Below are 15,704 nucleotides of genomic sequence, written 5' to 3'. Positions count from 1 at the left end.
CCATCTGCGAGGTGCTTGCTTCAATCCATAAATGGATTTCTCAAGCTTACACACTCTATTAGGGTACTCGTTGCTGACAAAACCCTCTGGCTGACTCATGTAAACATCTTCAGCCAACTTTCCATTAAGGAAAGCGGTTTTGACATCCATCTGCCATATTTCATAATCATGAAATGCAGCTATGGCTAACAGAACCCGAATAGACTTAATCTTGGCTACCGGAGAAAAGGTCTCATCATAATCCACTCCAGGAATTTGAGAGAAACCCTTTGCAACCAGTCTAGCCTTATAAGTGTGTACTTTACCATCCATGTCGGTCTTCTTCTTGAAGACCCATTTGCACCCTACTGTCTTACGACCTGGTACATTTTCAACAAAGTTCCAAACTTGATTATCATACATGGATTGTATCTCGCTATCCATAGCCTCTTTCCATTTAGCAGACTCGGGGCCTGCCATGGCTTCCTCGTAGCTGTTAGGGTCATCTTGACTTACTAGTGTCCCATCACTAATAAGTGTCTCACCTTCTGCAGTAATATGGAATCCATAGTAATGCTCAGGTGCACTCGTAACTCTAGTGGAACGTCTCAGAGGTACAGATTTGTCAATTGGCTCAACAGGAGTTTCCTCCTCAAGTTGAGGGCTAGAGTTTGAAGTTCCTTCACCGCTTGATTCTTGAATTTCTTCAAGATCAATTTGCCTCCCACTGTCTCCTTGGCTTATAAATTCTCTCTCTCGAAAGACTCTTCTTCTTGCTACAAAGACCACATTGTCACTAGGTCTGTAGAAGAGGTAACCAAAGGATCGCTGTGGGTAACCGATGAAAATACACCTCTCGCTTCGAGGTTCGAGCTTATCATGAGTCTCGCGTCTCACGAAAGCCTCACAACCCCAAATCTTGATGTGGTCTAGTTTAGGTACTTTACCAATCCACATCTCGTGAGGAGTTTTGGCAACTTTCTTTGTAGGGACTAGATTAAGAATATGGGCGACAGTCTCTAAGGCATACCCCCAGAATGAGATTGGTAGCGTAGCTCGACTCATTATGGAACGAACCATATCTAACAAGGTTCGATTACGCCTCTCAGCCACACCATTGAAGTGTGGTGTCCTGGGAGGTGTCAATTGTGAGAATATCCCACATTCCCTTAGATAGTCGAGGAACTCTGAACTAAGATACTCACCTCCTCGATCGGATCGAAGCATCTTAATGTTCCTGCCCAATTGATTCTCGACTTCCTGTTTAAATTCCTTAAACCTTTCGAAAGTCTCTAACTTATGCTTGATCAAGTAGACATATCCATATCTACTGTAATCATCAGTAAAAGTCAAGTAATAACGATTAGCATTCCTTGTGGCATGTTTGAATGGTCCACACACATCCGTGTGTATAAGGTCCAACAAACCTTTACCCCTTTCACACGAGCCTGTGAAGGGTGACTTTGTCATTTTTCCAAGTAAGCATGATTCGCAACTATCATCTGACTTAAGGTCAAACGACTCCAAGACTCCATCCTTTTGGAGTTGGCCTATGCGTTTCTTGCTTATATGTCCAAGGCGACAATGCCATAATGATGCTTTATCCAAGTTATTATTAGTAGAATCAATACACAAAACATTATTTCCTAAGTTATCTACAACAGATACAGCTTCATACACACCATCACAAGGTAATGCTTTAAAATAAAGAACATTATTAAAGAAAGCATCAATAGAACCAACTTCATTATTAAATGAAAAGGTAAACCCTTGTTTGTACAAAGCATGAAAGGAAATAATATTTGTTGCCATTCCTGGCGAGTAACAACACTTATTCAAATCTAAACTAAACCCACTACTTAGCGATAAAGTATAAACTCCAATCTTGGTAACAGGTATAGCTTTCCTATTCCCCATGATCAAGTTTATCCTTCCTTGCTGCACATCCTCACTTCTTCTTAGTCCCTGCAAGTCACAACAAATATGAATACCACACCCGGTATCAAGGACCCAAGAATTAGAATGGGGTGAGTTATTAGAAATGATAGTGTAAATACCTACATGGTTGGGTTTAACTTTCCCATCCTTCACATCTTGCTGGTATTTTTGGCAGTTCCGCTTCCAATGAGATTTTTCATGGCAATAGAAGCATTCAGCCTCTTTTGGGTCAGAAGAAGGAGTAATGAAACCTTTCTTGGTTCCACTTGAAGAAGAGCCATCAAGGGTGCGAACCTTGGTACCCTTAGAAGAGCTCTTTCTCTTCCTCCCTTGACTTTTCCCGATTGCCAAAACCGGAGTAGAGTTTTGAGTAGGAGTGATAGCAACCGACTTCCCCTTAAGACCTGATTCTGCGGTCTTGAGAAGTCCTTGAAGTTTGCTGAGGGTGACTTCTTCCTTGTTCATGTGATATGTCATGCGGAATTGATCATAACACGATGGTAAGGAATGCAAAATAATATCTATTGCAAGATCCTCCGGGAAGTTCACATTAAGCTTCAGCAAACGATCCACATACCTTTGCATTTTCTTCATGTGGCTCGTGACGGATTCCCCGTCCTTCATCATGGTTGTTATCATGGAGCAAATGATTTCATACCTCTCTTGTCGTGCACTTTGATGGTATCTTTCCATCAAATCTTGGTGCATTTCATAAGGGTAGAAATCCTCATAAGACTTTTGGAGTTCCGCTGTCATCGTGGCCATCATGATGCAAGCCACTTTCGTAGCATCCCTTTCATGTGCCCGAAATTCAGCGATCTCCTGAGGAGTTGCAGTGGACTCATCAATCTCCTTAAGCTCCTTGTCAAGGACATATTCTTTGTCCTCGTAGCGGGTAATCATCCTGATGTTTCTGATCCACTCATTGAAGTTGGATCCATCAAAGGTGACTTTCCCACACAAGTTCATAAGGGTAAAGAAGCCATTAGGATTAGAGCCAGAAGCATTGTTGAAAGACATCTGAAGAAAAGAGGACAAGATTAGTTTAGATATAAGAGAGTCCTTAATAAAACACCCAAATGTAATATTAAGGCTAGGATCCAATCACAATATAATATAACTTAGAAGAGATATGCCGTAATCTAAGCTATATCATATTTGAAAGGTAGGTGAATGACGATTCACCAATTTCCACCACGAAACCGCAATATTTTAGTATTAGGTTTTTGAATGGTTCTTAGAAATTCCTAGATTCTTTGAGATTCAATGAACTTTTCAAAGGCATGTTTCAATCTCGAGTGTGCCCTCCAAGTTTTGTGACTGGGATACCGAGGATCACAAGACGAGGTGTGAAGTAACCATGCAAATCACTTAGTACCCTTAAAGTTTATCACTCAATCGATGTGCCGGTTAACCACACACGCTCGATCGATACTATAATAAACCCTAAGTCACCCTTTACCTACCTTGTTAAGTCCAAGTTAGTGTGCCGGTTAACCACACACGCTCCACCAACGACTTAATCAAAGTGTAAAGTGTAATTTCATGGAATAGCACCTTATTCACATTTTTCCTAAAGTAACTAAGATTGGGAATTTACTAAAACATTTAGTTACTTTATAATATTCATCATACTTTGAATGAGAATTTGTAAGTCCTTGTCTTACCCGTTCGGCTAACGACCCTCCACCGATCAAGCAAGCGGTGGGTGAGAGTGGACACCCATTAAGTCACCATTTTATAGGCAACAACCTTATACCCACCTTATAAACCGGCTTCGTGAATGAGGCCTACTAGTGGTAAGACGACTTTGTTCTTATACATACATATATATATATATATATATATATATATAATTATTAAATCATAATAATATAAGTATAAGGGTTGAATTTTAACTTTTAAAATTCTAAGGGTTGGAACTAAAGTTTTAACTTAACTTTACTTGTTCCAAAACTTGAGGGCAAGTTTTGTAAACTTTCAAAACTTTTCATTTCTTGTAACTTATGAGTTTAATAGAGTAATAAAATGAGGACTTTTCATTTTTCCTAACTCTTGTGTTCTTTTAATGGTTTTTAATCCAAGAGACTTTTGGTTTTCCATAACTTGAGGACAAGTTATGGAATCCATTAAAACACATTATGATCATGAATTAATCTACCACATAGGTTACAAATAATTCCTATGATCATCTAAACATCATAAGAATCAAGAATATGAATATGAACACTTTCAAGAATCAAAATCACATTTAATCTTTGTAATTTTGATAACTAGTTGTTGTAAATGAGTTAGAAAAGACATTACACCTTCTAAAACAAGTTTTCAAGTACCAAAACATTTTAGGGTAATGATTCTAATCCATTTCCAGCAACTCAAGTCGAAATTCTGCACTCTGTCGACCCTACTCGCCGAGTGCATAAACCTACTCGCCGAGTAGGTTGAAGATACACATGAACTCGACGAGTCCTCCCTATGGACTCGCCGAGTCCATCAGTCAGACAGCAGAATTTTCGACTTTGTTCAACTTTTAAGCACAAATAACAAACAAACAAGCCTAGGCTCTGATACCACTGATGGGTTTTGAGCATTCTAACACTTCCTAAGTGTACATGCAACCCTAATAACCTTGGATCTATGTTTGTCTAATTATCATGCTAAGTTGGATTTCCAAGGTTATATTCCTATCTAGCATACATGGGGAACAATTTTAACTTGAATAATAGATAGAATAACTTACCTTGTTGTTGCTTGTGTTCCTTGAAACCTTGTGTAGCCAATTTTGTGGAGAATGGGACTCTTATATAGTGTTGACACATCTAGGGTTACACCATGTATACCCTAATGTGTCATGACTCTTCATTTCCATGACCCATGGGTTTGTAACTCCCATGGAGCATCCATGGAGCATCCTATGGGTAGAACCCAACTTGATAATCCATGGAGCCTCTTAGCCCACTATACAAGATATGGATGATTTACATAATCAACCCATATATTTAATTAGTTCTCTTTTGACCACTTAATTAATTCTAAATTAATTATTGATCAAACTAATCAAATAATATTATTAATATATTAGAACTTATAATATATTAATAATCTCCAAGTGTTATTTCTCTCATTTAGTCTATCCAATTGCATGGTGCCATGCAACCCAAATGGACCATGCCGGGTCGGGTCAAGTACATACCAGAAATAGTTATGGACTTAGACACCTTATCCAACACACTCTCCCACACAAGTGCATGAGTGAGAACGATCCAGAGGACTTTAAGCCAGAAGCAATGTTGTTGACATTAAACATCCGAAATAAAAAAGAGACAAGTTTCATTAGAAATGAATCCCCAATTAAACACCCAAATCAGAAATTAGGGGTAGGATCCAACACCATTTCTCAAAAATTAGAAGAGGGATGCCGTAATCTAACGTGCAAATAATTTGAAGGTAAGTGAATGATGATTCACTAATTTTCCACCATGAAAAATGAAATGGAGATTACGTTTAAAAGTATTAAAAACTCCTAGATCTTTTGAGATTCATTAAACTTTTCAATAGCATGTTTAAATCTCGATATGCCCCTCGTTTGTGACTGGGATGCCGAGAATCACAAAATAGGGTGTGAATAACCATGCAAATATACATGGCGCCCTCAATGTTATAGTCACCCAATCAACGTGCCAGTTAGCCACACACACTCCATCGATCTATGAAAAATATTGAGAAGCAGCGATTAATCTCGCTTTAGGTATATTGAGCTTATTTAATTAGTTGGGCCAGGTTTAGTGTATTTTTAATTAGACACATAGGTTGTAGGTTTATTAAAATGAGAATTCGTACGTCGCACGACAATGACAACATTAGTAGGCGGGAAAACGTTTCTTCTTCTCCATATCCATCTTCAGCATCCTGCCCTCCCTCTCCTTTGAACATGATGGTTGAAATTAAGTTAATCAACATTCAAGATCAAAACAAGTTACATGTTCGATTTTTTATGTTAATAACTATTTTATTGTAATTTTGAATAATGAATACTAAATATAACGACTTTAATGATCTTTCAAGTTTCATATACTTACTTTTTCTTTATTGTTCTGATGTTAGTAACATAATCAGTTATTCATAACTGACATCTGTTATGTTATTTTTTTTATTGTTGTATCATATTGGATAATCTTAATGTTACAAGTTTGTTCATAGTTATTAAATCATTAAATGTTAATCATATGATGTCTTGATCAGCTGATAAGTTAAATTATGAAATGTTCCTTTGAACTTAACTATTAATATGCCATGTTGCTTACTTGATTGCATGTTAGCATGTATAGAAAGTTGAAACAAATAATACTAATCTATAATGATATAATGTTATTTTACAAAATAAGTTCTACAAAGTGTGGATCAGATGACCCGGTTTAGTGAAAAGGGGTACATGATCCAACTAATAAAAACAACTTTACATCTAATTTCTCTGGACAAGTGGTGAGAGGGAGGTGTACTTTGCCTCAAACATCATATCATTGGTGGTTATAAGGATGTAAAGAAGTGTCCAATTTGTACGGGACATGTACAAGAAGAACTAAAAGCATACATGGAAAAGAAACAAAATTTAAAAGGTCAACAGCAAATGGAACAAGCACGATTCCAGATGCATGAACCCGATGAATATGATGTTGATGAGTAAGATGCTGTTGAAATACGCAGTAGTAGGAAAATTCCCCATCCAAAAAAACCAAGGCAAAAAGGCCCTATGGACACATACTACACCCCTAATCCACAAGAAATTGTCAAAAGTGGGAAATGAGGGAGACAACAAACAATCAATGAAGTATGACAAAAGGATCTCAGGGATAAAGTTTGTCGTGACATTGCGAGATGGTTTTACGATGCAGGTATAATTTATCTTTGATTCCTTGTTGACTTTATTTAATAACAATTTATATTTACTAATTGGTATATACTTTATTGGTGCAGCCATTCCTTACAATATCATGACATATGATAGATTCAAAGTCATTGTTGAAGCTATTGGACAGTTTGGGCCTGGTCTGAAGCCACTAAGAATGTCTAAGTTATGATTCCTTTTGCTTAGGGATGAAGTACAGGATGTGAAAATCTAGATTATCGAGCATGAACAAGAATGGTAAACTCTGTAAAGGGTTCGGTGTTTGTCATGTCAATCGATGTTTTGGATGTATCCAAGGATGCAGATTTGTTATTTCATGTTTTGGATAAGACGGTGGAGGAAGTTGGAGAACAAAATGTAGTACAAGTTGTAACTGATAATGCTTCAACATATGTAAAGGCAGGTAATAGTTATAACTTGTATATGCATGGTAATATTATGTTCTATTTGTTAATGTATTATAATTTCTAAATTCTAATTTTCAGTCTATAAATTTGTTGGGAAGTTGTTGGAAGCCAAAAGAGAGCATCTTTATTGGACACAATGTGCTGCTCATTAATTGGATTTGATGTTGTAAGACACTGGAAAAAGGTTCTTAATGTGAAAATTACAATAAAAAGGCGATGTTATCAATTTGCTATATATATACTCATGTTCCTATTGTGAACATGATGAGAAAGTTCACAAAACAAGAAACTTGCATAGGCCAGCTGTAACTAGATTTTCCATATCTTTTGTCACACTTTCGCAAGTCCACAAAAAAGAAACAACTTGAAGAATATTGTGATTTCTGCAGAGTGGGAAAAGGCAAAATGGTCCAACAAAGATCTGATTGCAAAAAAGTAAAAACCTACTTTATGCAAGATTCATTTTGGAGGAATGTTTTGTATGCACTCAAGTTAACCGACCCTCTAGTCAAATTTCTTAGGTTAGTTGATGGAGAAAAGTATCTAGCAATGGGCTACATTTATGCAGCTATGGATAGGGCTAAACAAGCTATTTGTGATAGTTTTTCGAATGCTGATGACTACAAGATAGCTTTTCAAATCATTGATCAAAGGTGGGAATGTTAACTACATAAACGTCTACATGGCACATGACATTATTTAAACTCGAGGATATTTTATAAGGATATTGTTGGGGTAGATTGTGAAGATGTGGAACAAGGGTTATATGGTTGCATTATGAGAGTTGTTCCTGACCAGGAAGCTCAAGACAAGATCTCTGCAGAGGTAGATAAATACAAGAATACAGAAGGACTATTCAGTCATCCCATGGCTATTAGGCATAGGAAAACAAAAGGACTACGTAAAAAATTAATAGCTGATTGGTGGACATCATATGGATCTTCGGCGCCTAATGTTAAAATGTTTGCCATATGGGTTCTCAGTCTAACTTGTAGTGCTACAAGTTATCATATAAACTGGAGTGTTTTGCAACACGTAAGTTTTTTGTATCTATTTTCAAAAAATTGTTTTCCTAAATGATAATATGTTTTTTCTTATTTTATTTATTTTCATGGTTTTTCTTACTTTAATTATTTTTATTCTTGTAGCTTCATACGAAGAAACGAAATAGATTGGCATAGTCTAGATTAAATGACATGCTGTTTGTTAAATTCAATTATGGCTTCGACCGTCGAATTAAAGATATGGACAAGGATCCTATTCATTTACAAAAGATTGATGAAAGTATCGAGTGGTTGATGGGAAGACTTAAGGAGGAGAATGATGACGATATAGTATTTGTTGGTGAAGATCTTGCTTAGAGAGATGTGGCTCACGCATCAGGTGCTTATGAGCCTAGTTATCTAACTAAAGCACCGATTTAAGCGGTGAGTTAAGGAATCTGAGTGCAATACTGATTTAAAAGGGATTTTGGTTTTCTTATGAGTGCTTATCGCTTTAAGCCGTCTAAAGCATTGATTTTTAAAACCAAGCTCTAGAAGCGTCCATAAGATCTAAAGTGATATGAGAACCATAAGACATCATTTGGGAATATCATAGGGTCAAAACTTAATAAAATCGACAGCAAGAAGCTTATAAAGAAAAATCTCATGATAGCCCTTTTTCTCGGCTATAGAGGGTTGTTGGAGGCTCTTCCAGCCACCACAACCCCAGGGATGGGACCAAATAGCTATTACGAACGAAGTGGGGAGGATATATACCTAAAATATGGCTTGATTCGAACATCACATAAACAAAACATCAGAAACCCTTGCTATGCAAGTCAAGATGAACCCTCGATGTGCTTACAATATTTTCAGCCTAAAGAAGAGAGTGCTTGATCTATATGTCCAAGGGAAGACATCTGCGGAATTAAACCAATTTGCTTTCGAATATTTGGTCATTTCAGGGCCAGAAACGAGATGAAAGATGATAAGTTTTCTTTGATCGCTGCTCCCTGAACAAGACATAAGGATTTGGTTTTTTTCACAATTAGTCCCTTGGAATTGGCATGCTTATCGAATCCACCTCATTTTAATATCTCCTTCAAATCAACTTTCCAAAAATGGCCCAACACCCCCTAAGAATTATAAATCCATACTTAATTAATAAGTTGATTTAGTTCATAAAGTTATTATTATTATTATTATTATTATTATTATTATTATTATTATTATTATTTGTTACACCCGGATTCCCAGGTATATTATTTATTCCTTTATATTTGGAGGTTGGGAGGGGACTCGGCGAGTTGGTGTTCAGACTCGCCGAGTATGGTCGCGGATTCGTATCCGGGTTCACAGCTGGACTCGACGAGTTCATGAGTGGACTCGGCGAGTCCACGCTGTTTAGTGAAACCCTAATTTCCTGGGTTTGGGACCTATTTAAAGGCCCTTAGGGTCGTCATTTGCGGCTACCAAACCCCAGAGAGAAACCCTAAGAGATCTAGAGCATTTGTGAGGAAGGAGAGGCCATTCTTGATCATTTTGTTGGTGTAATTGCAAGAAGGAGGTGACCAAGGTAAGAGGAGGCTGAAGGAGGTGCGATTCTGGTGACTTTAGAGTTCATAGACTTCATCTTGAGGTATTTATTCGGACCTTCTTCAGATTGGTGTTGATTGTTAGAGTTAGGGTTTTCCAACCCCCTTTAGAGGATGGATATGTGGAGCAACTGGTCCCCTCTCGAGTTTATGCTTTGGACCTGGACTCAAAGAGGTCCAGAGACCTTAACCCTTTGAGCTTTATGAGTAATTTTGGGGGCCATGAACTTAGGATGTTATTTTTGGGGCTAAATCACCAAGTGAGACCATCTAGATGTTATATGTGTGTCAAGGTCTGAACTTTACGTGATTATCATGCTTGGGAAGGTCAGATCTATGGATTAAAGGAACAGATCTGACCTCAGGAGGTCTATGGAGTTTGTGCATGGCATGAACTCGCTGAGTCCAAAGATCAGACTCAGCGAGTAGGGTTAGGGTTTCCTGTAAATCACTCAGTGAGTAGACTTGCCGAGTTGGGGAAATAACTCAGTGAGTCAGAGGGGGATCAGGGGACTGGAGTTCAAGGCAGAACTCACCGAGTTGTTCTGGAGACTCGGCGAGTTGAGTCGGGGTGGCCTGCGATTCATGCCAGGTGTGACTCGTCGAGTAAGGGGAGGAAATCGACGTGCCAAGCGGGAATAAAGAGTTAGTGGACACGTGTAGACTCGCCGAGTCACCCAAGTGCACTCGACGAGTTGGGTCAAAGTTTGATCGTTGACTTTTGTTAACTTTTAGGGTTTGGTCAACAATGTGGCCTTTGAGCTAAAAGAGGGGTAAAATGGTCTTTGCATGCTGAGGGTGCCTAGAGAGGGTTGAGTCTAGTCCCGAGAGTTATATTTATGAGAATATTTACTTTATGTGATTAGGCGGAGGCTAGATCATATTTCTACTGAGTGAGAGATTTACCGAGACATCTGAGGTGAGTCTTCTCACTATACTTTACCTAGTGTGGTAACATAATTATGTGATAGAGTATTTTAGAGTTATATTCCAGGGTATTTGCATGTTATTATGTGTTATGATTTATTGTGATATGTGATATGCATGATTCAGAGTTTACAGAGTTAGGACCAGTGGGTCCACAGAGTTATGGGACTAAGAGGGTCCCACGGTGATATTCGACCAGAGGGTCAACAGAGTTACAGCCTTAAGTGGCTGATATGTGTTTATGTGGTATTTTGGGGAATTCACTAAGCAAATATGCTTATAGTGTTATGTGTGGTGTTTCAGGTACCAACGATGATCGCCAGAAGGCGCCCGCATGACTCGTACACACGCACACTGGAGTTTATATGTTTTGATCTTGGGGTTTTTGTATTAAGATAATGATGATACAATGTTTTAAAATGTGGATGTGAATGAAATTATATGATTTTTAAAATGCGAAAAATTGTTTAAATTTGTACGGTGTTACATTATTATTATTATTATTATTATTATTATTATTATTATTATTATTATTTTAACACATTTACATCCATATACTGCCTTTTATGTTGTTGATTCACTTGTCAATCCAATGTAATTTAGCCTTTAATAATATAATTATTTGTTATTATTTATTAAAATTACATCGAAATAATTGAATAGAAATGTGGCATTATAGTTGTTTAGATGTGATCAAGGGATGGATCGTATGCAACATGTCATGCGTGTTGCTAGCCTCTTACCTCCTGAGGACGACAGTGATGAGTCATAGAAGGTTAAGTGAGAGTCGCTCAGTTACATGGGAGCGAAGCAAGGAGCTTATCAAGGATCACTGCAAGGGTCATGGTAGCTTATTTAGGATGTTCACGAATCGTAAAACCCCTGTTTTTTGAGGTGGGGTAGACTCGACTGTCAGTATGCATTGATTATGTATGATGAGTCAGATATTACATTCAGGCGATTTCACTACACCTCAGAAAGTCAACTACGTGGTGTTGAAGCTAGATGGTGAGGTCCTTGAGTGTTGGGAGGCGTTAGTGTAACATCCAATCTAGTTATGAATCATCTTTCTTTTATTTATTTTGAAAGGATCGGCCATGACGTGGTAGAGCATCACTACGACGTGGCGCATCAGTTTGGATTGTTGGATTTTAATGACCCACCACGACATGGTCTTGGGGAACACGACATGGCAAGTACTCTTTAGTGATAATCATAATTTTCGGATCTTGGACGCTATTTAAGGAACATTAAGGCTAGTGTTTCAGCCTCCATCTTCCTTTCAATCTTAGAAACCCTAACCCTAACCTCCATTGTAGTTGTGAGTCCATTATTGGTACATTTTGGTGTTTTTAGAAGGAAAAAGAAGATTTTGGTGACGTGGTTTCAATTAATGTATCGTTTCTTCAGCAAAGCTCATCTCTTAGACCTTGGTGAGTGCTAAAGACTCAACATTTTCTTTCCATGTTTCTAGATCTCTTATTTCATCCCCTTTTCCCATGATTTTGATGGACTTAAGTGATGTGATCTCATAAACTTTGCAAGTTTACAGATCTATAGGTCAATGTGAGCAAGTAATGTCCTAGATTTGGATTATAATAGAATTTTGATGTCATGTATGGGACTTTAGTCATTAAACCCTATTTTTACTCTAAAATGGAAAAGAAATGTTTTGGACATGCAAGTCCATAAAGCTACGATATTTAAGGCCACTGTGGAGTGTGAAGCAATTCTGGTAACTTTAGATCTGGAACTGTAAGCATTTGTTGCTTAATAACAATCTTGATGCATTAACTCACTATTAGTGGTTGGGTTTGGGTGTTTCGTTTAAGGAAGAGTTTAAGCGATAAAGTTGGAAAGTTAACCCATCAAGACCATGGGAAGGACCAAATCTGAGCCTTGGAGTTATTATAGTTGAAGGAAAAAATGATTTAATGGTTTAAGTTGTCCAGACGCATCACCACCATGTGTTTGAGGTTGCCACGATGTGGTGACTTGGTCCATACCCATCTGTTTTGGCGGTTTGCGACCACAATGAGTCGAAGGAGGCCACAACATGGTGGCTTGTTGGGCTGAATTTTGACTTTGGATTTTGACCAAAGTCTTACTTAGGGGTGCTTAAGGTACTTTTATATGTATTTTGAGTTTTGGTCACTATATTTCTAAAGGTGACTGGTTGACTTAATTCTAGAGTTGCGTGTTGTTTCAGTTTCTCAGTTTTCTTTGAGGTGAATTTTCTCACTATATCCATGGGTTGAAGGCACTAATGCCAATCCATTACTGTGTTATCTAGGGTGATAGCAGTTATGATTCTTATATGAGCTTGTATGGTGGGTTGAAATAAACCCCAAGGCGGGGCCCACTATTGTATGTTTGGGATAAAAAACTACCCCAATGTGGGGCCCATGTATGTTGATCGGATTGAAATACACTCGAGGGAGAGGCCCAAGGTGGGGACCATATGTGTATATCGGGTTAGTTTATATCCCAAGGTTAAACCCAATTGTATGCTCTGGTATGTGGTACTTTGGGGAAGTCGCTAAGTTTTGTGCTTAGAGTTTAATTTTATGGTTTGAAGTACTTCTGGTTCAAAACAGAAGGTCCTGACATGATGCCACAACATCCTCCAATCACAATTCTCTGCATTTTGAATAATTATACTCTGATGTTTTGAATATTACATTGATGGTGGTTTTTAGAACAATTAATGATTGAAATTAATGATCATTGAATGAAAAATTTTATCATTGTATTTTGGCTGTGAAAAGTTGGTATCAGAGCCTTTTTTTTGAGGGATTTAGGCACACTTTCAAGTGTGTTGGAACTTAAACTGTGGAAATGATAATCTTTTAAATAAAAATCAAATTGAATTTCTAAAAAGATTTTTACTAAGAAAAGGTGTGCGATGCCTTGAATCAGTTGAGCTCAAATAAGTGGTTGACAATATTACCCATACCTATGTATATTGAGAAGTATGTTTGATATTAGAATTGTGTGCTAGATTAGGGATAAGGATGCCTTAAGGAATCATATTATAAAATTACCTTATTTGTGTGATAACTAATAGCCTAGGAGGATTGGATGCTATGTATTTCTTGGAATTGATATTGTAACAACCCGTCATTTCAGGTCATTGAAAATCAAGTCTTGTAACCTCTTGGAAAAAAGTAATTGGGATACCATCAAAAAATGAAGTATTCAAAAGCTCTGGTTGGAGTATGCTATGTAGTAGATATCATCTTAAGATTTCCAAGCATATAAAGAACACTAAAATCCGAGTTATAACGAAGAAGTTATGAACATTCTAAGTTTTCCGACAAAAACCGGCAATACGAAGTTACGTAAAAACGCAAAGTTTCAATAAAATACTTCTTGACCTTAGGTGTCTAAATGAAAGTCATAGATATCATTAAACTGCAAAAGTACATAAAAAGAACGCCCAAATCCGACTTCGTAAATTGAATTTATGATTTTTTTAAGTTCGGCTTAGCAGCAGGCAGCTAAAAATTCGAATCGGAGATCGAGCGACTTTTGGTCGGAATGACCTAAACGAGAATCGAAGGTCTCGACAATGGTATTTCAGCGGTAAAAAGTCTGGCAAGAACCGACGTCAGATAAAGAAGTTGTGAATTTCTAAAGAAATTCCTTAAACACGGCCTTTTAAAAATAAATAACAAAAATAATTTCGGAATATGCCGACGGAATCTAAACGAAAGTTGTAGATCTTAGTCTCACCTACGCGTGGATATAAAGAACGTCGAAAACGGAGTTCCTATGAAGGAGATATGAATTTTTGAAGTTTAATAAATAATTAATATATATTTTTCATTTTAAACTCTTGGTAATATCCGAAGAGGAGTCAGCAGATGGAACCGAGGTACGCCCTGCGTACCCTTGTACGCCCCGCGTACTCAAATCAAGGGCCTCGGTTCGACCACGTCGCCTCCTATGTGAGCTATGCCCCGTCCCATCCGAGCTTCGGGGCAGTCGAGGACTCGGTCATGCATGACGCACGGGTACGCCCCGCGTACGCCCGTACACCCCGCGTACCGAGGCCTCTCAGCCCCTATAAAAGGGATGCGAGGGTTCCGGGAAAACTTGCTCATTTCCTCTCGTTTCTCTTGCGTTTTGCCTCGTTTTCCGTTCCCATGCTAATCCGAAGCCCTGGTCATTTTGCCCATGTCCCGGAGATCGTTTTTACTCCCGAGATTCCCGAGAATCCCGAGAAAAATCAGTTTCCCGAGACGAAATTCTGCCCGGTTTCCATCTCGCTTTCTTCAAACCTTCAGGTGAGTTCATACCCCTACAAACACATTTTTTTTAAATACATTTTAAATGCTTTTTATACTCTTTTAAGGGGGGGAATACAAGTAAACATACGGTTATTATCGTGTATTTCATAAAGTTTCACTGTACTCGTTTTTATCGAATGAATCACTTGTGATTCACTACTACTATGTGAAAACTCTTGTCACATTTTGCATGCACTAGATTTATACAAAGTATTTAGCAATTCCAAAGCATCCTTCGTTGCTAAACCGTTTTAATACATTTTAAAAACTTATGATTTATGCATTGTCAAACATTGTGAAAAAGGATAAACTTTGCATACGAAACTACTACTTTAATACAGACTTAGTTGAGAATCCGTGAGACGTGTACATCTTCAAATAATACCTTTTTGCTAAAAGGTACTGCTTCAAGTCCTGTCTATAACCAGAGTCTCCCGTTCGGAGAACGTGTCAAATGTGTATAGATCTATACGGGAAGTCATGATCCCGCGCCCTGACTGTTAGCTACAGTCCGTCCTTTGGGGTGACAGTTCGTCATAACGCTACGACGCCTGAAGAACATCGCTACAGGCATATTATGTTTAGTATGGTTATAAAACTCATCGGATATACAATTATTATAGTACTTCTGATTGATGAATGAGTAGTTATTAAAACTATTCTTCATCTAACAAACT

The 15,704-nt window shown here is 37.9% G+C and overlaps 1 protein-coding gene across 1 annotated transcript; it reads left to right on the top strand.

The window, feature by feature from the left end:
- Positions 1-7,635: 7,635 nt before the first annotated feature.
- On the top strand, positions 7,636-8,411 carry LOC145099197 (uncharacterized). The gene is made up of 3 exons (XM_079036789.1): positions 7,636-7,891; positions 7,970-8,265; positions 8,379-8,411. The coding sequence occupies exons 1-3, from the start codon at positions 7,636-7,638 to the stop codon at positions 8,409-8,411; spliced, it is 585 nt and encodes a 194-aa protein (XP_078892915.1).
- Positions 8,412-15,704: the final 7,293 nt, after the last annotated feature.

The sequence above is a fragment of the Lactuca serriola genome, chromosome 4 (assembly GCF_051521515.1).
Source record: "Lactuca serriola cultivar US96UC23 chromosome 4, Lser_US96UC23_V15, whole genome shotgun sequence".
Lineage (NCBI taxonomy): Eukaryota > Viridiplantae > Streptophyta > Magnoliopsida > Asterales > Asteraceae > Lactuca > Lactuca serriola.
The sequence above is the reverse complement of the archived record's forward strand: the minus strand, read 5'-3'. Positions and strand labels throughout refer to the sequence as shown.